Below are 26,763 nucleotides of genomic sequence, written 5' to 3'. Positions count from 1 at the left end.
AAGACCATACAGGAGTTCCCATTTGCCAGATTACATCTCTATTTGTCTGTATTGTAACATGGGGTGGAGTACACCAATCCTTCCCAGCAACTCTCCCACAGGAATATACAATCAGCTGCCACAATATTAATCCGCAATAATCATTTTAGTTGATCACCTGAAGTGTTATGGGGACCACCCTGCTCTCTCACCTGTGTAAACTAGCGACATTTGCCATATAATTGCTTCTTTTCGGTGTCTACAAATTGGCAAAATAAGGTGAAGACTATAAAATAGATATATTATACCAAATAAATAAATCAATCAAATTCACAATTACTGATTGTACTTTTCTATCATTACTAATTACTCAGGGATGTTACAGGATCTGTTTATTCTTTTTTTTTTTTTTGTTTTGTTTTCAGAAAGTTCGGATAAAACTCCAACCTCACCTAATGGGTTGCTGGCATAGGGAATACTGTGCAGGTCTGTATCTCGCCTGGGGTGTGATTAATATCAGAGTATCAGTAGAAATTGATAGGTGCTATCAGGTGAATCAGTAGAACAGGGAAGTTGTAATTTTATAATTACACAGCAATGAGCTGCTACATCAGCCTTTACCTGGCCAATAACCAAGACCAGGTCAACAGAAAGATAGATAATAGATAGGTAGATTGATAGATAGATAGATAATAGATAGATAGATAGATAGATAGATAGATAGATAGATAGATAGATAGATAGATAGATAATAGATAGATAGATAATAGATAGATAATGGATAGATAGATAGATAGATAGATAGATAGATAGATAGATAGATAGATAGATAGATAGATAGATAAAAGATAGATAGATAATGGATAGACAGATAGATAGATAATAGATAGATAGATAGATAGATAGATAGATAGATAATGGATAGATATAGATAGATAGATAGATAGATAGATAGATAGATAGATAGATAGATAGATAGATAGATAGATAAAATATAGATAGATAATGGATAGACAGATAGATAGATAATAGGTAGATAAAAGATAGATAGATAGATAATGGATAGATAGATAGATAGATAGATAGATAGATAGATAATAGATAGATAGATCATGGATAGATAGATAGATAGATAGATAGATAGATAGATAGATAGATAGATAGATAGATAGATAATATATAGATAAAAGATAGATAGATAGATAGATAGATAGATAGATAGATAGATAGATAATGGATAGATAGATAGATAGTGGATGGTTAGATAGATAGATAATAGATAGATAGATAGATAGATAGATAGATAGATAGATAGATAGATAGATAGATAGATAGTGGATGGTTAGATAGATAGATAGATAATAGATAGATAGATAGATAATAGATAGATAGATAATGGTTAGATAGATAGATAGATAGATAGATAGATAGATAGATAGATAGATAGATAGGTCATAGATAGATAGATAGTTAATAGAATAATTTGGATTTGACATAACTTACTATCTTACATAATATGTATTAAACAAAAAAACATAAGCACAAAATTTGTAATTCCATAATATGCAATAAATTAGAGTCCTCTCTCCTCTTGTACCAGTCGGTGACTTGTTTTGTTCAAGATTACTTTTTTTATGTACATCCCTTGTCACATGTAAAGTGCCATGGAATAAATGGCCTTACTAATGCTACTACTACTACTACTATTACTACTACTATTACTACTACTACTACTAATAATAATAATAATAATAATAATAATTCTACACATAAAATAAAGCATTCCTTCAATTTAGCAAGGTAAATAATTAACAGATAATTATTAGTACTAAATTTATTATGTTGACATTTTATAATTAGTATCAGACATCACACTGATATTATTTTTAATAGTAGTAGTATTATTATTTTAATTATTATTACCAGCAGTTCTGATATTTTCATATGTGCGCCTATTCTATTGGGACTTATAAAATAGAAATGAAAAATATAATTATAGGAAGGTAGAAACAGTTATTTCAGTACTAGCCAGGACAAAGAGTCGCACTACAATGTACAGACTGTATGGAGTTGCGGCAATATAAATACCAAGTGAAGGGAATCAGATAAAAGAAAATGGAGTATATTACAAAAAAAAATATAGCATTCAATCATAAAAGTAATCTGGAAAGTGTGTGAGGCAGATATTTAGATAGATAGATAGATAGATAGATAGATAGATAGATAGATAGATAGATAGATAGATAGAGAATAGATAGATAGATAATAGATAGATAGATAGATAGATAGATAGATAGATAGATAGATAGATAGATAGATAAATAGATAGATAGATAGATAGATAGATAGATAGATAGATAGATGTTAGATAGATAGATAATAGATAGATAGATAGATAGATAGATAATAGATAGATAGATAATAGATAGATAGATAGATAGATAGATGTTAGATAGATAACAAGAACAAACGTTTGTCAAAATTCCTGCCAATTAGCTAATCTTCCTATAGATATAATGTAATTATGTAACTCTGTCTACTTCTATCTATCTCTCTACTATCTATTTCTCTATCTATCTATTATCTATCTATCACCTATCTATCTGTCTATCTATCTATCAATCATCTATCTATTATCTATCTATATCTATTATCTATCTATTTATCTATCTATCTATCTATTTATCTATCTATTTCTTATCTCTCTAGTATCTATCTAATCTCTTTATCTATTTGATGTATCTGTTTCTCACCTCTCTATTATCTATCTATCTATCAATCATCTATTACCTATCTTCTATCTATTATCTATCTATCTATCTATCTATCTATCTATCTATCTATCTATCTATCATCTCTCTAGTATCTATCTGATCTCTTTATCTATCTGATGATCTGGTTCTCACCTCTCTATTATCTATCTATTATCTATCTATTATCTATCTATCTATTTATCTATCTATTATCTATCTATTTATCTAATCTATCAATGTTTTTGCAAATTGGAATTTGTATTTTTTACAGTTTTCTTTCTACATATTTTACCTTCTGTTCCCTGGAGAAATGGCAGAAGATGTGACAATGAGTTAAATGACAAGCGTCCCTGCTACCTCTGTAATACTCCTATCCTCACATACACAATGCTGGTGTTTGGTGCCTGGTTTTCTGGGGTTAACCTCCAGGCCTGATCCTCCTGGGATCCTTCCTCAGCACACAGGACTCTTCCTGGACACAGGAGATGTGGGAGGAGGTTTAGCAGTAAAGCACCAATCAAGGATCCCTGTTTTCTGCTTTTTTTCTTCTGGATGATTGACAGCCTCCTGGAATGACGTTGTCAGAGGGGTGGGTCTGTGGAGCAGGCAGTACCCCATGCCCCAGCTATCCCCTACCCTGCCTGTAACAAAACCCACAGCAGGAGAGGCCAGGCTAATGGAGGCTATGTAGAGTGAGGAGTGCAGCAGCCCAGAGTCTCCTCAGCCATTCCTTGGACCTTACACATCACTTGTCCTGATGATGTTACCAAGTCCAGTCACCTCCACACCTTTCTCTGTGAAGGATATTCTCAACAGAGAGCCCCAGGGGCCACAGCAGCCAGCCCACCCCAGGGGCCACCTGGCCCAGGAGCTGGAGGCTGAGTACAGCCAGGCTGCCTGCATGCTGGGGGCCAGGGCTGCCTACCCCGAGGGCGGTGACAAACTCTCCTACCTGAGCTCTATGGGGGCTGCAGAGGGACATGGGGAGGTGGGCATCTCTCCTGGAGCCTATGTGCATTCAGCCCTGGACACTTGTACCCTCAAAGAAGAGGAGGAGGAGGAGGAGGAAGAAGAAGAATCTCTCAGGGAAAGGGGTCACAGTAAGTCCAGTCACCATTATTACTAATATTGTCACTATTATAATGTGTATAATGATAATGTGTGCAAACTGTACAGCGCTGCGGAGTATGTTAGCGCTATATAAAAATAAAGATTATTATTATTATCATCATTATTTACATTCAGATTTTTATTATTGCTAATTCAGTTAATATTATCATTATAATAATAACATGAATACCTATCATAGTAATAGTAGTAGTATTATAGTTGTAAATAATATAATTATATTATTAGAGGTGTTACTATTTATGTAGTAATAATAATAATAATAATAATAATAATAATAATAATAATAAAATGTAATTAGTAGTACTGAGTTACAGCTTTGGCAATACCAGTATTGTTTGTATTATCGATTGTACTATTGTTCTTATTATGATGTTTATTATTAGTATCATTGGTAGGAATAATAATATGAGTCATAATAATAATAATAATAATAATAATAATAATAATAATAGTAGTAGTAGTAGTAGTAGTAGTAGTTGTTGTATTGCTGCTGCTGCTGTTATTATTACTATTAGTAGTATAAATATCATTAGTGGTAGTAGAAGGAATATTATTTATTTTCATAAGTTCCATTTGCAATAATATTAGCTATAAAATGACTAGTGGTAGTATTAATGCTATTATTATTGGTAGTAGTAGTAGTAATACTAGCAGTAGTATAATTTGTAGCAGTAGTATAAATTACATTAGTGGTAGTAGAAAAAATACTATTTCTCCTGTTCACAAGTTGCAGTAGTAATAAAAAGTAGTAGTAGTAGTAGTTATTATTAGTTTTAATAGTACTAGCATCACTGGTAGCAGTCGTATAAATAGCATTAGTGGTGGTAGCAGGAATACGCTTGCTCAATATCATACGTTGTAATAATAATTATAATAATACTCGAAGTGATTTTAGTATTGTTACTATAAGTCAGTTAGCAGCAATAGTATAAATAAGCTTGGTGGTAGTAAATTATTAGCTGTTATAGTAATAATTCTAGTTATAGTGATATATATAACATAATAATAGTGGTGGTAGTAGCAGAACATGTAGTATTATTGTTGTCATGAATATTATAGGCCTGCAGTAACAGCCCCGACACTCAGGATCAGCTTTATCCTTGTGTGTATTTGCTCTGTGCTGTTCTCCCAGACGAGCTCAGCATAGAGGAGACGCAGGGCAGTAATTGCTGTTTGCAGAGTTTATCGTGGACTTGTCGCCTGTAAACGCTGAGTGTGACCGCGCTCCTATAAACCTCCTGCGCCTCCTGGGACCTAAATGACTACAGAACAGAAATGATGACTTTAGTCTAATCCCGAACTGCTCCGGATAGAAAGTTCTGGTTCTGTGGAGGAGGAAACGGTCAGACATCTGACAATAGAATGTATGCAGGAGTAAAATAAATCGTGTAAATTACAGCAGAAAGAAGTCATGTGCAAAATGTAACAATAATCACTGTTACAACACGACAAGAATAATAATAATAAATCCCGTTGATACCTAATAACATAATTATAATAAATAGAATATACTACTACTAATACCTGTAATTACAATAGATACATATATACATAGTAGCATAATACAAAAATATAATGATGACATGAAAACATAAAAAAGTAATAAAATACAATCTAAAGTCAGTACAGTGTAATTTATTTTAGACTAATAATAAGTACAATATATTATTAATAGCAACAACTTCATCATTTTGGGTTTAGATTCTGTTGAACTTCAGAAAGTTTCTCCCTTTCAAGCCAATTGTGTGTTTTACTTTACATTAATATATGGAGTCAACTAGAAGATCAACATGGGAGGTAAATATATATATATATATATATATATATATATATATATATATTTTGCACACACTACAATATATATATTTATACATATATATGTGTGTGTGTGTGTCTGTGTGTGTGTGTATGTATATATATATATATATATATATATATATATAGTGTCGACTGCAATATTAAAATAAGAGGTAAATATAAATATGTATATATAGTAAAAATTATATATTTACCTCTTATTTTAATGTTGTAGTTGGCTCAATATACATGCACACAGATATACTTGTGTGTGTGTATGTATATATATATATATATATATATGTGTGTGTGTGTGTGTGTGTGTGTGTGTGTGTGTATGTGTGTGTGTGTATTGTATGTAGATACACATGTGTAGGGAATGTGTCAGGATTGTCATCATGGCTGTCTTCTCCACACAGAAGCCTGCTTCATGAAGAAGTCCCCCCAGGATGAGGACAAGCAGGAGGACCTGGACAGGCCCAAGCAGAGGAGCCGCAGGAAGCCCCGGGTGCTCTTCTCCCAGGCCCAGGTCTTTGAGCTGGAGAGGAGGTTCAAGCAGCAGAGATACCTGTCCGCCCCAGAGAGGGAACACCTGGCCAACAGCCTGAAGCTCACCTCTACCCAGGTGAAAATCTGGTTCCAAAACAGGAGATACAAGTGCAAAAGACAAAGGCAAGACAAGTCCCTGGAGATGGGCAGCCACCAGCCTCCACCACCGCCCAGGAGGGTGGCAGTGCCAGTGCTGGTGAGGGATGGCAAGCCTTGCATTGCTGGCAGCCAGGGCTATAACTCTGCCTACAATGTCGGTGCCAGTCCCTACTCTTACAACAGTTACCCGACCTACAGCTACAACAACAGCTCTTCCTACAACAGCAACTACAGCTGCAGCTACTCGGGGGTGCCAGCCATCCAGCACAATGCGGGGGCAGCAGGGACTCATCCATTTGTAAACATGGGCAGCCTGAGCCAGCTGGGCAATGCCCCCCAGCCACAGAGCCACCCGGGGGCAGCGATGCCATCCTGCCAGGGGACACTGCAGGGGATCCGTGCCTGGTAGGACCAGAGCTACAGACATTACTGAACATTGGATATAGGAAATATATAAAATATATCTATCTGATCACAAGAGATCCCCAGGATCCAGTGCCTGGTGCTGAGTGGCCAATGGAGTGTAACACTGACCCCCAGGCGTCCATTACTAGATCACAGTACAGGTTGTTATATTAGAGGAGCGTTATATGAGGATCCAGAAGAAGAAGAAGAGGCCTTCAACCTTTATCTCTCCCTCCAAGACTTGATGTATATACAGCAATAATGCAGGCAGAGTAAGTAAGCTGGCGATAACTGTCACTACTGGTATTCTATTCATAGCATCACTTGGGACTACAACTCACAGCATGCTTATGACAGCCTGGCATGACATGTTGGGACTTGCATTCCTATCAATTCTTCCAAGCAGAGATAATAAAGATGCAATGAATATTGAATACGTCCTGTGACCCTGAGACCTCCGAGCTGTGACTCAGCAGATGGGATGACTACACCCGGATAGAAGCTGTACAGCCTGCAGTGTATATAGATAGCAGATCCAGTCATTGTGTATATATACATAGTTGTAGCAGTGCTGACTTACAGCACTCCATCTGAATGAAATGACACAGTCAGCTCTGCTACATGCGTGTCTATGTAATAGGCCTGTGCGCCCATTTACCTGTGTGTTGCTGGAAATCCTTATTTATCGGTATATTTCTATCTGAGTTACATTATGAAGCAGAGGTCTGCCACCTGTGGATGTGCGGCTGCGCGGAGACTACAGCTCACTGTCCATGCTGGGAGTTGTAGTTATCCACAGCTAGAGAGCTGCAGGTGGCAGAGCCCTGTATGCAGTATTGTCTCTGTTACCATTGTCTGTATCATAGAGAGGAACAAACACTAATTGTACAAAGACTATTTTATTACTGTACAGAGCACCTTCTACCCCAAGACAATCTCCGGTGAATGCACTAAAACCTGAATAAACCGAGGTGCAATATCGCACAGTGTGAATCTGTCTGTGTGTGGAGAGATCTGCGACCTGGTGTATTACAGAGATACTGTGATCACCTCACTGTACCGCTCCGGCCTGTCTAGCTATCTATCCATTATCTATCTATCTATCTATCTATCTATCTATCTATCTATCTATCTATCTATCTCATATCTATCTATCTATCTATCTATCTATCTATCTATCTATCTCATATCTATCTATCTATCTATCTACTATCTATCTATCTATCTATCTATCTATCTATCTATCTATCTATCTATCTACCTATCTCGATCTATCTATCTATCTATCTATCTATGAAACAATATATAACACTAGCGAAAAAAGGGGAGTATCGACACCACAATATGATAAAAAGGATATACAACTTTTATTAATAAATACATATACAACAAAATAACATATACATAACACAAACATGGGGGACTATGACAACTCCACCATGCGAATAAAAGGGAAAAACCAACCGGTACACAAATGGTAAGGTGTGCCAGCACCTATACGACCTGGGTATATAGTTCGCCGAATACCAAACAAGTCAAGGTTTCCAGGAATATAAAACAATATGTTTTCCTTTCAATATCATATTGGCACTATCTCCAATTCTCTCATGTACTCCCAAGTACGATGTCATATCAAGAAACGGAGACCTCGGAACTTACCCATCATAAGTCTGTGCTGGCGTACCCTTACCACGACCCCTGACGCGCGTTTCGCGTTGATCGCTTCTTCAAAGGGGAAGAAGCGATCAACGCGAAACGCGCGTCAGGGGTCGTGGTAAGGGTACGCCAGCACAGACTTATGATGGGTAAGTTCCGAGGTCTCCGTTTCTTGATATGACATCGTACTTGGGAGTACATGAGAGAATTGGAGATAGTGCCAATATGATATTGAAAGGAAAACATATTGTTTTATATTCCTGGAAACCTTGACTTGTTTGGTATTCGGCGAACTATATACCCAGGTCGTATAGGTGCTGGCACACCTTACCATTTGTGTACCGGTTGGTTTTTCCCTTTTATTCGCATGGTGGAGTTGTCATAGTCCCCCATGTTTGTGTTATGTATATGTTATTTTGTTGTATATGTATTTATTAATAAAAGTTGTATATCCTTTTTATCATATTGTGGTGTCGATACTCCCCTTTTTTCGCTAGTGTTATATACTTATATTTAGGAGCGACACTCCTGTGCATATGACCTTTATGGTTTGATATTTGGGAGAGCGTTTTCTTTGGTGGATTATGACCATGCTCTCGGCCACTTATTGTATGATAAGCTTAAAGATTACCGTTTTAATCTATGAAACAATGTAATTTATCCATGCCGTTTATACATATATAGACTGTAAGCGGCAGCGCTCTAAAAAATTGCAAGACGGGTGGAATTTAATCAGTCTATGTGGCAACATTTTGGTTCACAACACCTTTTCCCATTCCTACAAGGTTCTGTGAAGCTAAACGTTGCCACATGGGTTTGCTGCCTCTCTTATTTATTTATTTATTAGATTTTTTTATGTAGTGTAATATTTGGATCTTGATATGGGATGGGAGGCCTTTCACCTTTTACTATCTAAACTTTTGTGCTGTTCCACTGTCTTTAAATAAATAAATATATTTCATAGTAACATAGTAACATAGTTAGTAAGGCCGAAAAAAGACATTTGTCCATCCAGTTCAGCCTATATTCCATCATAATAAATACCCAGATCTACGTCCTTCTACAGAACCTAATAATTGTATGATACAATATTGTTCTGCTCCAGGAAGACATCCAGGCCTCTCTTGAACCCCTCGACTGAGTTCGCCATCACCACCTCCTCAGGCAAGCAATTCCAGATTCTCACTGCCCTAACAGTAAAGAATCCTCTTCTATGTTGGTGGAAAAACCTTCTCTCCTCCAGACGCAAAGAATGCCCCCTTGTACCCGTCACCTTCCATTTCCATCTATCTAATCTATCTATCTATCTATCTATCTATCTATCTATCTATCTATCTATCTATCTATCTATCTATCTATCTATCTATCTATTATCTATCTATCTAGCTATCTATCTATCTATCTATCTATTATCTATCTATCTATCTATCTATCTATCTATCTATCTTTCTATCTAATTTCTACATATGCATCTATCCATCTATTTACCTCTCCTTCCATTTTAAATCTTTATATATTTAATTCTTTATTATCTATGCATCTATCAATGCATTTCACATATGAATATATATTGTTTTCTATTTAGCAGTCCACTCTCTATCATATCTATATTTATAAACTAATTTACTTGCATATATTTATCTCTCCATCTATTTGTAAAAAAATGTATAAGTTTATTTGAATACGTTTATGGTGTATATTTAATGTAGATATTTGCATGAGAACAGATTAGACTTGTAGAGACAATTCGCACAGTGCATATCAGATACATCTTATCTCCAGGGACAATACACATATACACACAAGTCCCTCATAGTACTTGTGTATGGTGGGACGTTTTGCAGCTTTCTCAGTAGACCCCATGTTAGTAAGGAAGCCCCCAGCAGATTGTGGACTGCTCCTCACCTCTCCAGAGCTGCCACACTCGGGCTGATTGTGCCAGTGTGTGAATGAAGGACACAGAGGAACAAGGCCCAGGGAGGTGCCATTGTAGGGGCAGGCTGCGGTGAATGGAAGCCTCTGAGCTGCGAGGAAGGTGGGAAGGAGAATGGCTTTTTATTGGATTCAGGGACAATAGGTGTGTGCTGGGGACAAAACCCTCCACAGAGGCCAGATTGACGTTCCTCTATATACCCCATTGATTCCAGAAGCAAGGTTATTATTAAGCCTCTGCTGGGCCCAGGGATGGAGAATGTGGCCAGTGTGTTCCCTATTCTGAGGCTGGAGAATGGAGGTAAAGGGAGAGCAGGGGGTGGAGGAGGCTGATTAGGGAGAAGGCTATGTCCTGGCCGGGCCTTTCAGCAGGAGGCTGCCAGCCTCAATGCCAGGTCATTATTGCAACATGTCTAGCAATTTGCTTGGGACAGAGGGGGGAAGGGACAGGAAAGAGGCCGCAGAAATAAAAACTAATGTGTCAGGAGAAGCCTGAAGCCAGCTGCTGGCAGCATTTATATATTCCCATATCACCCAGACCCTCCAGCCATAGGGAATATCAGACTGCAAGCAAAATATCATCTATCTATCTATCTATCTATCTATCTATCTATCTATCTATCTATCTATCTATCTATCTATCTATCTATCATCTATTATCTATCTATCTATCTATCTATCTATCTATCTATCTATCTATCTATTCTATCTATCATCTATCTATCTATCTATCTATCTATCTATCTATCTATCTATCTATTCTATCTATCATCTATCTATTATCTATATATCTATCTATTATCATCTATCTATCTATTATCTATCTATCATCTATCTATTATCTATATATCTATCTATTATCATCTATCTATCTATTATCTATCTATCTATTATATATTCTATCTATCTATCTATCTATCTATCTATCTATCTATCTATCTATCATCTATCTATCTATCTATCTATCTATCTATCTATCTATCTATCTATCATCTATCTATTTATCACCTATCTATTATCTATCTATCTATTATCTATCTATCTATCTATCTATCTATCTATCTATTATCTATTCTATCTATCATCTATGTATCTATCATCTATCTATTATCTATCTATCTATCTATCTATCTATCTATCTATCTATCTATCTATCTATCTATCTATCTATCATCTATCTATTTATCACCTATCTATTATCTATCTATCTATTATCTATCTATCTATCTATCTATCTATCTATCTATCTATCTATCTATCTATCTATCTATTATCTATTCTATCTATCATCTATGTATCTATCATCTATCTATTATCTATCTATCTATCTATCTATCTATCTATCTATCTATTATCTATATATCTATATATTATCATCTATCTATTATCTATCTATCTATTTATCAATCTATCATCTATCCAACGCGTGAAATAAAAATTTAACACATCACCAGTAAATGTATTTCTAAAGATGCTATTGACATGAAATGTTAATCAGATGACGGTAAAAACACATCCAATCCACACAGGCAAAGAAATCAAGCCATAGATGTCCATAAATTAAGTTATGTGTAACAATGAGAAAAGACACAGGGAAAAAAATATGCATTTACTTAGGAAATTGGTGGTGGGTTCAATACTTATTTCAATATATATATATACTATATATAAACATATATATATATACATACAGTATATATATATATATATATATATATATATATATATATATATACATCTGTCTATCTATATGTTATCTGTCTTCTATCTATCTCATAACTATCTGTTTCCAAAAAAATGAAGGCAGCACGCCACTTGGACAAAAGTAGAAATTGTGATTGCAATAATAGCCCATTGGGGATCAGCCAGGTGTTGTTTCAACTGAGAACCTTTTTTCAAGGCTTGAAAAAAGTTCTCAGTCGAACCGAAACGTCGCTAATCCCCAGTGGGCTATTATTACAATCACAATTTCTGTTGTTTTTTTTTTTTTGCCTGGAAGGTTTTGACACCCATATTACTGCATTGTTTTCAATTCTCTTTTTTTCTTTCTGTCTGTCTGTCCGAACGTCCGTCCTTTCTTTCTTTCTTTCTTTCTTTCTTTCTTTCTTTCTTTCTTTCTTTCTTTCTTTCTTTCTTTCTTTCTTTCATTCTTTCTTTCTTTCTTTCTTTCTTTCTTTCTCTAGATTCTGTAGTTGGCATAATGTGGGACCTTTGTCTTAATTATTATATTGTTCCACAACTCATAGATGGTCTGCTATAATAGTAATTGATACTATACCCTGCAGAGATGCCCTGCATGTGCTTTACACACTGTATACAGTAGACACTGTGACTCCCTATATATAGCCCCTGTTATAGCCCTGCCTCCTGTATACCGCTCTCTGCCTCCCCTGCATACAGGTACATTACATGCCGACTGCTGCGTCTGCTACACATTGGTGACTATTTTATTTAGAGCAGAGTTTCCCAAACTGTGGTCTTATAGCAACTGCAAAGCTCCATTTCCTGACAGCCTCGGACTTGCTGGGAGTTGTAGTTTTGCACAAGCGCTACAGAATGGGGAACACTGATGCCTAAAGTATGAAGTCACGATTCTTTATAGTCTTCCTGTATATGATATATGTTGTACTGGATATTCTCCGCAGCAGATTATCAAGTGGTTTATACTATGTACATATAACATGCATGTCCATATTATATTACACACATTACATACATTATATATTCCTGTCCACAATATGGAGCGCGGGTCATAGTGTTTTCTATGATAAAAACTATTATCTTTCCTGAAGATGCAGAAATAAATTACTATAGTAGGTGTAATATTAATGATCATGTATATTTAGTTATTCCCCTAGATTGGGGGTCTTAAGTATAGCATTGATTCCTCTATCCCCATTCAGACTCCTGACTACAACTCCCAATATGATGCACAGGTCAAGTGCTGGAGGGCATGATGCATTTTTACCTGGTAATAGGGAGATAGTTGTTACTGACCCTTGTATATCTGGAGACCATATATTGGGTAATGTCAATCTTTAATCTCCTGGACAACTCTTCATTATCATCATCATCATCATCATCATCATCCTCATCATCATATATATTATTGCTCATAACAGCAACGTTCAGTGAATGTGTCTCATGAATATATGAACTGGTGAAAAAAGCTCCTGACTCTGATCTGTGAGAACAACGCAGCCAAAGCTCATCAGGACGATTTCCGACAATGCGACTATTCTCCGCCTGGCGCTGCGACTTTACAGGTAAAAAGGGAAAACCATAGGGTAAACACCAGGGAAGAGTGTGTAATCACAACTCACTATATCTACCCATCTGTCCACACTCCAGTCACTGTATGCAGTCTCCATCCTCCTCCTCCAGTCACTGTATGCAGTCTCCATCCTCCTCCTCCAGTCACTGTATGCAGCCTCCATCCTCCTCCTCCAGTCACTGTATGCAGTCTCCATCCTCCTCCTCCAGTCACTGTATGCAGCCTCCATCCTCCTCCTCCAGTCACTGTATGCAGTCTCCATCCTCCTCCTCCAGTCACTGTATGCAGCCTCCATCCTCCTCCTCCAGTCACTGTATGCAGCCTCCATCCTCCTCCTCCAGTCACTGTATGCAGCCTCCATCCTCCTCCTCCAGTCACTGTATGCAGCCTCCATCCTCCTCCTCCAGTCACTGTATGCAGTCTCCATCCTCCTCCTCCAGTCACTGTATGCAGTCTCCATCCTCCTCCTCCAGTCACTGTATGCAGCCTCCATCCTCCTCCTCCAGTCACTGTATGCAGCCTCCATCCTCCTCCTCCAGTTACAGTATGCAGCCTCCATCCTTTTCCTCCAATGTATGCAGCCTCCATCCTCCTCCTCCAGTTACAGTATGCAGCCTCCATCCTCCTCCTCCTCCAGTCACTGTATGCAGCCTCCATCCTCCTCCTCCAGTCACTGTATGCAGCCTCCATCCTCATCCTCCAGTTACTGTATGCAGCCTCCATCCTCCAGTTACAGTATGCAGCCTCCATCCTTTTCCTCCAGTCAATGTATGCAGCCTCCATCCTCCTCCTCCAGTTACAGTATGCAGCCTCCATCCTCCTCCTCCAGTCACTGTATGCAGCCTCCATCCTCCTCCTCCAGTCACTGTATGCAGCCTCCATCCTCCTCCTCCAGTTACAGTATGCAGCCTCCATCCTCCTCCTCCTCCAGTTACAGTATGCAGCCTCCATCCTCCTCCTCCAGTCACTGTATGCAGCCTCCATCCTCCTCCTCCTCCAGTCACTGTATGCAGCCTCCATCCTCCTCCTCCAGTCACTGTATGCAGCCTCCATCCTCCTCCTCCAGTCACTGTATGCAGCCTCCATCCTCCTCCTCCTCCAGTCACTGTATGCAGCCTCCATCCTCATCCTCCAGTTTCTGTAGCGAGTTCTATTATCTTGTTCCACTCATCAGACCTGTGAAATCTTCATTTTAAGAGCGTCATTGTGCCAATCATTCTGTTGTCTTCTAGGCTGTAGACCCTCTCTTGCTCCTCCACTAGATTCCTAGCCTTTCCCTGGACTGGTGAGGTGGACCAGCACCCAGGACAGGGCTGAGGGATTAGGGACTTGCCCTTAAGTGCAGCTTTGGTGCATCCAGGACAGTCCAGCCTGTTTCATCCCATATCACATAACAGTGTCACCCACTGAGTGTCTCCTATCTTCCCATACATCTCCTCTAAGGTATTTAGGCATGACTGAGGACTCGGCCCTCCATCCTCCATACATCTTCATGTGTCTGTGCTGCTCCTGAGGAAAGTGCCACAAACATCCTCTGACTGCAGTAAATGAAGCTGGAGACAAGAGACCTGGAGGAATCCGCCACAATGGAGGACACTTGAGATTGTATCACTGTGTCTGTGCCTGAGGCTTCCCAAACCTGCTCCAAGATGGGGATCGGAGACCCACAATGTCCCCCCACTGCAACATATTCTGCAAATTTTGGAAATGCGTTTTGTTACCAGCCTGAAGTGTATATTTGACCTTCGGGAAGAATAGTTTAATGTTATGTTACAATAAAAAAAAAATGTAATCTTTACATGATGAAATGATCCAGATCTGTCCAGAGGACACTTCTAGAGGCAAGATATCTGCTGGTTGAGGTAAGAGCGCTGCTGGCGGACGTAGAGCACTGATGGTGGGAGTAAGAGCGCTGCTGGTGGGGGTAAGAGCACTGCTGGTGGGGGTAAGAGCGCTGCTGGTGGACGTAGAGTGCTGCTGGTAGACGTAGAGTGCTGCTGGTGGGAGTAAGAACGCTGCTGGTGGACGTAGAGCGCTGCTGGCGGACGTAGAGCGCTGCTGGTGGACGTAGAGCTCTGCTGGTGGGCGTAAGAGCGCTGCTGGTGGACGTAGAGCGCTGCTGGTGGATGTAGAGCACTGCTGATGGGAGAAAGAGCGCTGCTGGTGGATGTAGAGCGCTGATGGTGGGGGAAAGAGCGCTGCTGGTGGACGTAGAGCGCTGCTGGTGGATGAAGAGCGCTGCTAGTGGGGTAAGAGCGCTGCTGGTAGGTGTAAGAGCGCTGCTGGTGGACGTAGAGCACTGCTGGTGGGAGTAAGAGCGCTGCTGGTGGGAGTAAGAGCGCTGCTGGTGGGGGTAAGAACGCTGCTGGCAGACGTAGAGCACTGCTGGTGGGAGTAAGAGCGCTGCTGGTGGACGTAGAGTGCTGCTGGTGGACGTAGAGCGCTGATGGTGTGGGAAAGAGCAATGCTGGTGGACGTATAGCGCTGCTGGTGGGAGTAAGAGCGCTGCTGGTGGATGTAGAGTGCTGATGGTGGGGGAAAGAGCACTGCTGGTGGACGTAGAGCGCTGCTGGTGGACGAAGAGCACTGCTGGTAGGAGTAAGAGCACTGCTTTTGGACGTAGAGCGCTGCTGGTGGACATAGAGCGCTGATGGTGGATGAAGAGTGCTGCTAGTGGGGTAAGAGCACTGCAGGGAGGTGTAAGAGCACTGCTGGTGGACGTAGAGCGCTGCTGGTGGACATAGAGCGCTGATGGCAGGGGAAAGAGCTCTGCTGGTGGACATAGAGGGCTGATGGTGGAGGAAAGAGCGCTGCTGGTGGACGTAGAGCGCTGATGGTGGGTGTAAGAACATTGCTGGTGGATGTAGAGCGCTGCTGGTGGGTGTAAGAGAACTGCTGGTGGATGTAGAGCACTGCTGGTGGGGGTAAGGGCACTGCTGGTGGGGGTAAGGGCACTGCTAGTGGTGGAAAGAGCACTGATGGCGGGGGTAATTGTGCTGCTAGTGTACATAGAGCACTGCTAGTGGGTGTAAGAGCGTTGCTCGTGGATGAAGAGCGCTGCTGGTGGACGTAGAGCGCTGCTGGTGGACGTAGAGCGTTGCTGGTGGACGAAGAGCGCTGCTAGTGGGGTAAGAGCGCTGCTGTAGGTGTAAGAGCGCTGCTGGTGGACGTAGAGCGCTGATGGCGGGGGAAAGAGCGCTGCTGGTGGACGTAGAGCGCTGCTGGTGGGAAAAAGATTTCTGCTGGTGGACGTAGAGCGCTGATGGTGGGGGAAAGAGCGCTGCTGGTGGACGTAGAGCGCTGATGGTGGGTGTAAGAACATTGCTGGTGGACGTAGAGCGCTGCTGGTGGGTGTAAGAGCGCTGCTTGTGGGTGTAAGAGCACTGCTGGTGGATATAGAGCACTGCTGGTGGGGGTAAGGGCGCTGCTAGTGGTGGAAAGAGCGCTGATGGCGGGGGTAATTATGCTGCTAGTGTACATAGAGCACTGCTAGTGGGTGTAAGAGCGCTGCTGGTGGGCGAAGAGCGCTGCTGGTGGACGAAGAGCGCTGCTGGTAGGTGTAAGAGCGCTGCTGGTGGACGTAGAGCGCAAAAGAGCTCTGCTGGTGGACATAGAGGGCTGATGGTGGGGGAAAGAGCACTGCTGGTGGACGTAGAGCGCTGATGGTGGGTGTAAGAACACTGCTGGTGGACGTAGAGCACTGCTAGTGGGTGTAAGAGCGCTGTTGGTGGGTGTAAGAGCGCTGCTGGTGGATGTAGAGCACTGCTGGTGGGGGTAAGGGTGCTGCTAGTGGTGGAAAGAGTGCTGATGGTAGGGGCAATTGTGCTACTAGTGTACGTAGAGCACTGCTAGTGGGTGTAAGAGCGCTGCTGGTGGACGAAAAGCGCTGCTAGTGGGGTTAGAGCGCTGCTGGTAGGTGTAAGAGCGCTGCTGGTGGACGTAGAGCGCTGCTGGTGGACGCAGAGCGCTGCTGGTAGACGAAGAGCGCTGCTAGTGGGGTAAGAGCGCTGCTGGTAGGTGTAAGAGCGCTGCTGGTGGACGTAGAGCGCTGCTGGTGGACGTAGAGCACTGATGGCAGAGGAAAAAGCGCTGCTGGTGGGAATAAGAGCTCTGCTGGTGGACATAGAGGGCTGATGGTGGGGGAAAGAGCACTGCTGGTGGGTGTAAGAGCGCTGCTGGTGGATGTAGAGTGCTGCTGGTGGGTATAAGGTCGCTGCTAGTGGTGGAAAGAGTGCTGATGGTGGGGGTAATTGTGCTGCTAGTGTACGTAGAGCACTGCTAGTGGGTGTAAGAGCGCTGCTGGTGGGCGAAGAGCGCTGCTGGTGGACGAAGAGCGCTGCTGGTAGGTGTAAGAGCGCTGCTGGTTGACGTAGGGCGCTGCTGGTGGACGTAGAGCGCAAAAGAGCTCTGCTGGTGGACATAGAGGGCTGATGGTGGGGGAAAGAGCACTGCTAGTGGACGTAGAGCGCTGATGGTGGGTGTAAGAACACTGCTGGTGGACGTAGAGCACTGCTAGTGGGTGTAAGAGCGCTGTTGGTGGGTGTAAGAGCGCTGCTGGTGGATGTAGAGCACTGCTGGTGGGGGTAAGGGTGCTGCTAGTGGTGGAAAGAGTGCTGATGGTAGGGGCAATTGTGCTGCTAGTGTACGTAGAGCACTGCTAGTGGGTGTAAGAGCGCTGCTGGTGGATGAAGAGCGCTGCTATTGGGGTAAGAGCGCTGCTGGTAGGTGTAAGAGCGCTGCTGGTGGACGTAGAGCGCTGCTGGTGGACGTAGAGCACTGCTGGTGGACGCAGAGAGCTGCTGGTGGACGAAGAGCGCTGCTAGTGGGATAAGAGCGCTGCTGGTAGGTGTAAGAGCGCTGCTGGTGGACGTACAGCGCTGCTGGTGGACGTAGAGCGCTGATGGCGGGGGAAAGAGCGCTGCTGGTGGGAATAAGAGCTCTGCTGGTGGACATAGAGGGCTGATGGTGGAGGAAAGAGCGCTGCTGGTGGACGTAGAGCACTGATAGTGGGTGTAAGAACACTGCTGGTGGACGTAGAGCGCTGCTAGTGGGTGTAAGAGCGCTGCTGGTGGGTGTATGGCTGTCGTCACACTAGCAGTATTTGGTCAGTATTTTATATCAGTATTTGTAAGCCAAAACTAGGAGTGGAACAAATAGAGGAAAAGTATAACAGACCTATATGCACCACTTCTGCATTTATCACCCACTCCTGGTTTTTGCTTACAAATACTGATGTAAAATACTGACCAAATACTGCTAGTGTGAAGGCAGCCTAAGAGCGCTGCTGGTGGATGTAGAGTGCTGCTGGTGGGGGTAAGGGCGCTGCTAGTGGTGGAAAGAGCACTGATGGTGGGGGTAATTGTGCTGCTAGTGTACGTAGAGCACTGCTAGTGGGTGTAAGAGCGCTGCTTGTGGACAAAAAGCGCTGCTGGTGGGTGTAAGAGCACTGCTGCTGGAGGTAGGAGCGCTGCTGCTGGGGATTAGAGTGCTGCTGCTGGAGGTAAGAGCACTGCTGGAAGTTAGAATGCTGCTGGGGGTAAGAACTTTGTTGCTGGAGGTAATATATGGAGATGGACATATTGCCCATGATCCCCTTTGAAGAACAAGTGTAATGTTATATTGTGGAATATGAATTGTATTAATGTTGTTAATGTTGTGTGCTGACTGACAGTAGGGAAAATAAAAGTTAATAGTTCGGACTAGCCCAGAGTGGGAGGGACTAGGCTGAAGGGACACAGACAGTTAATGTCAGAATGTCAGATAAGGCCCAGTGTGTGTAGAAAGAAGACTTTAGGTGTGATGTGACCAATGCTACATGGTTTAGGTGTCACTAGTGTGATAGGAGACCGAGATAAAAGATAGTAAGATTCTAGAGGAAAGTAGAAGATAAGTCACTGTAGGAATTTGGTGATTGATCAGAGATGGGTCCTGGGTCCAGACACCTAGCAGTACGGCCCAGAGTTTATAACTCACAGAGGTAACAGGCCTAGACGGGACACAGTATGTAAGGCAAAGAGAGTGCACCAGGCAGGAGTTCCACAGGACTCTTACTAACTGGACTGTAGTACTGAGCTGGGCTGTGGTGAAGTGTAAAGGAACGTTGAAAGTAGAGAACAAGCGAGTAAAGAGGAAGGCATTGAAACTGTGCATGCAAAATGCTCGGTAATGTGAAGGAAACGTTCAAGTTATATACACTCTATCGACGGAATATAATCCCTACCAAGTTATCGTTGAGTCAAACATTTATTTTTGACCGGTGTTCTCCCTAATTAAACTAACATCTGGTCCTGGCCAACCAAAGTCCTCAGTTACATGCGGCCTGCAAGGGCATAGCGCCCTCACAGCCCAAGTCCACACACTCAACCAGGACCTACACCTTCATGTAATGGGCCGGGGCATAAGAGATGAGTGACTTGCCCACGGCTACCACCGACGTTACAGTAAGTGCACTGCTGCTGGAGGTAAGATCTCCAATGCTGCTGGAGGTTAGAGCTCCATTGCTGCTGGAGGTAAGAGCTCCATTGCTCCTGGAGGTAAGAGCTCCATTGCTCCTGGAGGTAAGAGCTCCATTGCTGCTGGAGGTAAGAGCTCCATTGCTCCTGGAGGAAAGAGCTCCATTGCTGCTGGAGGTAAGAGCACTGCTGCTGGAGGTAAGAGCACTGCTGCTGGAGGTAAGAGCACTGCTGCTGGAGGTAAGAGATTCATTGCTGCTGGAGGTAAGAGCTCCATGGCTGCTGGAGATAAGAGCTCCATGGCTGCTGGAGGTAAGAGCTCCATTGCTGCTGGAGGTAAGAGCTCCATTGCTGCTGGAGGTAAGAGCTCAATTGCTGCTGGAGGTAAGAGCTCCATTGCTGCTGGAGTTAAGAGCTCCATTGCTGCTGGAGGTAAGAGCACTGCTGCTGGAGGTAAGAGCTCCATTGCTGCTAGAGGTAAGAGCTCCATTGCTGTTGGAGGTAAGAGCTCCATTGCTGCTGGAGGTAAGAGCTCCATTGCTGCTGGAGGTAAGAGCTCCATTGCTGCTGGAGGTAAGAGCTCCATTGCTGCTGGAGGTAAGAGCTGCATTGCTGTTGGAGGTAAGAGCTCCATTGCTGCTCGATGTAAGAGCTCCATTGCTGATGGAGGTAAGAGCTCCATTGCTGCTGGAGGTAAGAGTTCCAATGCTGCTGGAGGTAAGAGCTCCATTGCTGCTGGAGGTAAGAGCTCCATTGCTGCTGGAGGTAAGAGCTGCATTGCTGTTGGAGGTAAGAGCTCCATTGCTGCTCGATGTAAGAGCTCCATTGCTGATGGTGGTAAGAGCTCCTTTGCTGCTGCAGGTAAGAGTTCCAATGCTACTGCAGGTAAGAGCTCCATTGCTACTGGAGGTAAGAGCTCCATTGCTGCTGGAGGTAAGAGCTTCATTGCTGTTGGAGGTAAGAGCTCCATTGCTGCTGGAGGTAAGAGCTTCATTGCTGTTGGAGGTAAGAGCTCCATGGCTGCTGGAGGTTAGAGCCCCATTGCTGCTGGAGGTAAGAGTTCCATTGCTGCTGGAGGTAAGAACTCCATGGCTGCTGGAGGTAAGAGCTCCATTGCTGCTGGAGGTAAGAGTTCCATTGCTGCTGGAGGTAAGAGCTCCATGGCTGCTGTAGGTAAGAGCGCTGCTGCTGGAGGTTAGAGCTCCTTTGCTGCTGGAGGTAAGAGCTCCATTGCTGCTGCAGGTAAGAGCTCCATTCTGCTGAAGGTAAGAGCTTTGCTGCTGAAGGTAAGAGCTCCATTGCTGTTGGAGGTAAGAGTTCCATTGCTGATGGTGGTAAGAGCTCCTTTGCTGCTGCAGGTAAGAGTTCCAATGCTACTGCAGGTAAGAGCTCCATTGCTGCTCGATGTAAGAGCTCCATTGCTGCTGGAGGTAAGAGCTCCATTGCTGCTGGAGGTAAGAGCACTGCTGCTGGAGGTAAGAGCTCCATTGCTGCTGAATGTAAGAGCTCCATTGCTGTTGGAGGTAAGAGCTCCAATGCTGCTGGAGATAAGAGCTCCATTGCTGTTGGAGGTAAGAGCTCCATTGCTGCTCGATGTAAGAGCTCCATTGCTGCTGGAGGTAAGAGCTCCATTGCTGCTGGAGGTAAGAGCTCCATTGCCGCTTGATGTAAGAGCTCCATTGCTGATGGAGGTAAGAGCTCCATTGTTGCTGGAGGTAAGAGTTCCAATGCTGCTGGAGGTCAGAGCTCCATTGCTGTTGGAGGTAAGAGCTCCATTGCTGCTCGATGTAAGAGCTCCATTGCTGCTGGAGGTAAGAGCTCCATTGCTGCTGGAGGTAAGAGCTCCATTGCCGCTTGATGTAAGAGCTCCATTGCTGATGGAAGTAAGAGCTCCATTGCTGCTGGAGGTAAGAGCTCCATTGCCGCTTGATGTAAGAGCTCCATGGCTGCTGGAGGTAAGAGCTCCATTGCTGCTGGAGGTAAGAGTTCCATTGCTGCTGGAGGTAAGAGTTCCATTGCTGCTGGAGGTAAGAGCTCCATTGCTGCTGGAGGTAAGAGTTCCATTGCTGCTGGAGGTAAGAGTTCCATTGCTGCTGGAGGTAAGAGCTCCATTGCTGCTGGAGGTAAGAGCTCCATTGCCGCTTGATGTAAGAGCTCCATTGCTGATGGAGGTAAGAGCTCCATTGCCGCTTGATGTAAGAGCTCCATGGCTGCTGGAGGTAAGAGCTCCATTGCTGCTGGAGGTAAGAGTTCCATTGCTGCTGGAGGTAAGAGCACTGCTGCTGGAGGTAAGAGCTCCATTGCTGTTGGAGGTAAGAGCTCCATTGCTGTTGGAGGTAAGAGCTCCATTGCTGCTGGAGGTAAGAGCTCCGTTGCTGTTGGAGGTAAGAGCTCCATTGCTGCCGGAGGTAAGAACATTGCTGCTGGAGGTAAGAGTTCCATTGCTGTTGGAGGTAAGAGCTCCATGGCTGCTGGAGGTAAGAGCTCCAATGCTGCTGGAGGTTAGAGCCCCATTGCTGCTGGAGGTAAGAGTTCCATTGCTGCTGGAGGTAAGAGCTCCATGGCTGCTGGAGGTAAGAGCGCTGCTGCTGGAGGTAAGAGCTCCATTGCTGCTGCAGGTAAGAGCTCCATTCTGCTGAAGGTAAGAGCTTTGCTGCTGAAGGTAAGAGCTCCATTGTTGTTGGAGGTAAGAGCACTGCTGCTGGAGGTAAGAGCTCCATTGCTGTTGGAGGTAAGAGCTCCATTGCTGTTGGAGGTAAGAGCTCCATTGCTGCTGGAGGTAAGAGCTCCGTTGCTGTTGGAGGTAAGAGCTCCATTGCTGCTGGAGGCAAGAGCTCCATTGCTGTTGGATGTAAGAGCTCCATTGCTGTTGGAGGTAAGAGCCCCATTGCTGCTGGAGGTAAGAACTCCATGGCTGCTGGAGGTAAGAGCACTGCTGCTGGAGGTTAGAGCCCCATTGCTGCTGGAGGTAAGAGTTCCATTGCTGCTGGAGGCAAGAGCTCCATTGCTGTTGGATGTAAGAGCTCCATTGCTGTTGGAGGTAAGAGCCCCATTGCTGCTGGAGGTAAGAACTCCATGGCTGCTGGAGGTAAGAGCACTGCTGCTGGAGGTTAGAGCCCCATTGCTGCTGGAGGTAAGAGTTCCATTGCTGCTGGAGGCAAGAGCTCCATTGCTGTTGGATGTAAGAGCTCCATTGCTGTTGGAGGTAAGAGCCCCATTGCTGCTGGAGGTAAGAACTCCATGGCTGCTGGAGGTAAGAGCACTGCTGCTGGAGGTTAGAGCCCCATTGCTGCTGGAGGTAAGAGTTCCATTGCTGCTGGAGGCAAGAGCTCCATTGCTGTTGGATGTAAGAGCTCCATTGCTGTTGGAGGTAAGAGCCCCATTGCTGCTGGAGGTAAGAACTCCATGGCTGCTGGAGGTAAGAGTTCCATTGCTGCTGGAGGCAAGAGCTCCATTGCTGTTGGATGTAAGAGCTCCATTGCTGTTGGAGGTTAGAGCCCCATTGCTGCTGGAGGTAAGAGTTCCATTGCTGCTGGAGGCAAGAGCTCCATTGCTGCTGAAGGTAAGAGCTCCATTGCTGCTGGAGGTAAGAGCCCCATTGCTGCTGGAGGTAAGAACTCCATGGCTGCTGGAGGTAAGAGCACTGCTGCTGGAGGTTAGAGCCCCATTGCTGCTGGAGGTAAGAGTTCCATGGCTGCTGGAGTTAAGAGCACTGCTGCTGGAGGTTAGAGCCCCATTGCTGCTGGAGGTAAGAGTTCCATTGCTGCTGGAGGTAAGAGTTCCATTGCTGCTGGAGGTAAGAGCTCCATGGCTGCTGTAGGTAAGAGCGCTGCTGCTGGAGGTTAGAGCTCCTTTGCTGCTGGAGGTAAGAGCTCCATTGCTGCTGCAGGTAAGAGCTCCATTCTGCTGAAGGTAAGAGCTTTGCTGCTGAAGGTAAGAGCTCCATTGCTGCTGGAGGTAAGAGCTCCAATGCTGCTGGAGGTAAGAGCTCTGCTGCTGAAGGTAAGAGCATTGCTGCTGGAGGTAAGAGCATTGCTGCTGGAGGTAAGAGCTCCAATGCTGCTGGAGGTAAGAGCTCCATTGCTGCTGGAGGTAAGAGCTCCATTGCTGCTGGAGGTAAGAGCTCCAATGCTGCTGGAGGTAAGAGCACTGCTGCTGAAGGTAAGAGCACTGCTGCTGGAGGTAAGAGCATTGCTGCTGGAGGTAAGAGCTCCTATGCTGCTGGAGGTAAGAGCTCCATTGCTGCTGGAGGTGAGAGCTCCATTGCTGCTGGAGGTAAGAGCTCCATTTCTGCTGGAGGTAAGAGAGTTGCTGAAGGAGATAAGAGCACTGCTGCTGCAGATAAGAGTAGTTGTGCTGGAGACAATAGCGCTGTTACTGCTGGTGATAGAACCGCTGATGCTGCTGGAGGTAAAAGCGCTGCTGTGGGGCTTCTCAGTAACTATAGCGCAAGAAGTCTCTGTTGCAGCTTATAAAAGTGCTGACTTTTAAGTGCAAAGCAGAAATATACCAGAAAAGTCCCAGAAGTGAATGAAAGGCATGAGTAACCACTATTTAATAAAAGTACTTAGGTTCCCTTTCTTCCTCACACTTACTCTTTCACCTTGATTACCTAACAGTTTTTACTCCACTAATCCTCACTCTCCTTCGCTATCCCCAAACCCCAGTGTCCTCTAATGAAATAATCATCTCTCCTTCCCTCTTACCGCTCCACCTGACCTCCTCTGCAGACCTGCTCCTCAACCTCAGACCTCTCCTAATAAAACATAAAACAAGTTGGCCACTTTACTTCTCCCACTTGCTCTCCCTCTCTCTGCTTCTCACTGCTGGCGATATATCTCCCAATCCTGGACCCACACAGCTGATACTTCCAGTTAACTCCCCCTCCTATTCCTCCCTACCAAATATGACTTCACTGTCAGTGGACATATTGCCTGCATATAACGTCACTGTCATATGCCGGTGAGCCCATGCTTCAAATGGATGGAGGAGGCGATGATGCTGGACCATGGCCAGGTAAGGAGAAAGTGTTTTTTTTTTTAAATTGAAAGCAGCAAGCCCCAATATGTATGCACATTGGGCAGCATCATGGAACAAATGGGGCATGATGGAGACACATGGTGCAGGATCATAGGGCAGGATGGAGACAGATGGGGTAGGCACATGGAGCAGGATGGGAATACATAGTGCAGGATCATAGGACAGCAACATGGGCCAGGATGGAGAAACATGGTGCAGGATCATAGGGCAGGATGGAGACACATTGTGCAGGATCATGGGGCATGATGGAGACACATGGTGCAGGAACATAGGGCAGGATGGAGACAGATGGGGTAGGCACATGGAGCAGGATGGGAATACATAGTGCAGGATCATAGGACAGCAACATGGGGCAGGATTGAGACACATGGTAGAGGATAATGTGACAGGATGGAGCTAGATGGGGCAAGAACATGGGGTAGAATGGAGACACATGGTACAGGATCATGGGGTAGGAACAGGGCGCAGGATGGAGACACATGGTGCAGGATCATGTGGCAGGATGGAAACAGATAGGGCAGGATGGAGACATGGTGCATAACCATGGGACAAGATGGAGACACATGGTGCAGGATCATGGGGCAGGATGGAGACACATGGTGCAGGACCATGGGGCAGGATGGAGACCCACGGTGCAGGATCATGGGGCAGGATTTTGAGACACATGGTAGAGGACCATGTGACAGGATGGAGATAGATAGGGCAAGAACATTGGGTACAATGGAGACACATGGTACAGGATCATGGGACAGGAACAGAGGACATGATGGAGACACATGGTGCAGGATCATGGGACAGGATGGAGATAGATAGGGCAAGAACATTGGGTACAATGGAGACACATGGTACAGGATCATGGGACAGGAACAGAGGACATGATGGAGACACATGGTGCAGGATCATGGGACAGGATGGAAACAGATGGGGCAGGATGGAGACATGGTGCAGGATCATGGGGCGGGAAGGCCTACTTCACAAACCTCGTATCTTCCCTATCCTACAACCCCAAACAGTTACTCAAAACTTTTAACTCCCTCCTCCGCTCCCCACTGCCTCCTCCAAACCTCCCTCATCTCAGCTGAGGACTCTGCCACACACTTAAAATATAAGATCAATCAAACAAGGCAAATCTTTATTGTTTGACCACCACAACCCCTTTGTATACCAGACCAATGCCCTAACCCCATAACCTCTCTAAGATCACAGAATGGGAGCTTACTTGTCTCCTCCAAACTACACCCACCACTTGGGCACTTGACCCCTTCCCATCCCATCTCTTCCCCAACCTCACCACCACATTTATCCCATCCCTAACCCATCTCTTCCACCTATCACTAACTTATGGCACCTTCCCTTCTGCTTTCAAACATGTCACAATCACGCCTATCCTCAAAAAGGCATCCTTCGATTCGATCACTATATCCAGCTATCGCCCCATATCGCTGCTCCCATTCGCTTCCTAACTCCTTGAGCAGCACGTTCATGCTGAACTTTTCATGCCATCTCTCATCTAACTCTCTCTTCGACAACCTGCAATCTGGCTTCCGCTTTCACCATTCCACTGAAACTGCCCTGACCAAAATTACTAAGGACCTACTTACAGCCAAAGCTAACAGACAGTTCTCTATACTACTCCTTGTACACCTATCCTCTACTTTCGACACAGTTGACCACTGCCTCCTACTACAGATCCTCT

The 26,763-nt window shown here is 44.2% G+C and overlaps 1 protein-coding gene and 1 long non-coding RNA gene across 3 annotated transcripts in view; one reads left to right on the top strand and one right to left on the bottom strand.

Moving 5' to 3' along the window:
* Positions 1–3,099, bottom strand: part of LOC138665972 (uncharacterized) — a 12,355-nt gene extending 9,256 nt beyond the window's left edge. Inside the window, exon 1 of the long non-coding RNA XR_011318546.1 lies at positions 3,025–3,099. This is a non-coding gene — a long non-coding RNA (uncharacterized lncRNA). The remainder of the gene's footprint in view (positions 1–3,024) is intronic.
* Positions 3,100–3,181: 82 nt separating this feature from the next.
* On the top strand, positions 3,182–7,836 carry NKX2-3 (NK2 homeobox 3). 2 transcript variants are annotated; one of them, XR_011318545.1, is made up of 3 exons: positions 3,182–3,832; positions 6,080–7,436; positions 7,536–7,836. XR_011318545.1 is itself a non-coding variant. In XM_069753994.1 (2 exons), the coding sequence occupies exons 1-2, from the start codon at positions 3,490–3,492 to the stop codon at positions 6,715–6,717; spliced, it is 981 nt and encodes a 326-aa protein (XP_069610095.1). In that variant the 5' UTR covers positions 3,182–3,489; the 3' UTR covers positions 6,718–7,836. The 2 variants fall into 2 exon arrangements, 1 of the variants encoding a protein (XP_069610095.1); XM_069753994.1 differs by having other exon boundaries at positions 6,080–7,836.
* Positions 7,837–26,763: the final 18,927 nt, after the last annotated feature.

Source organism: Ranitomeya imitator, chromosome 2 (genome assembly GCF_032444005.1).
Source record: "Ranitomeya imitator isolate aRanImi1 chromosome 2, aRanImi1.pri, whole genome shotgun sequence".
In the NCBI taxonomy this organism is placed as follows: domain Eukaryota; kingdom Metazoa; phylum Chordata; class Amphibia; order Anura; family Dendrobatidae; genus Ranitomeya; species Ranitomeya imitator.
The sequence above is the reverse complement of the archived record's forward strand: the minus strand, read 5'-3'. Positions and strand labels throughout refer to the sequence as shown.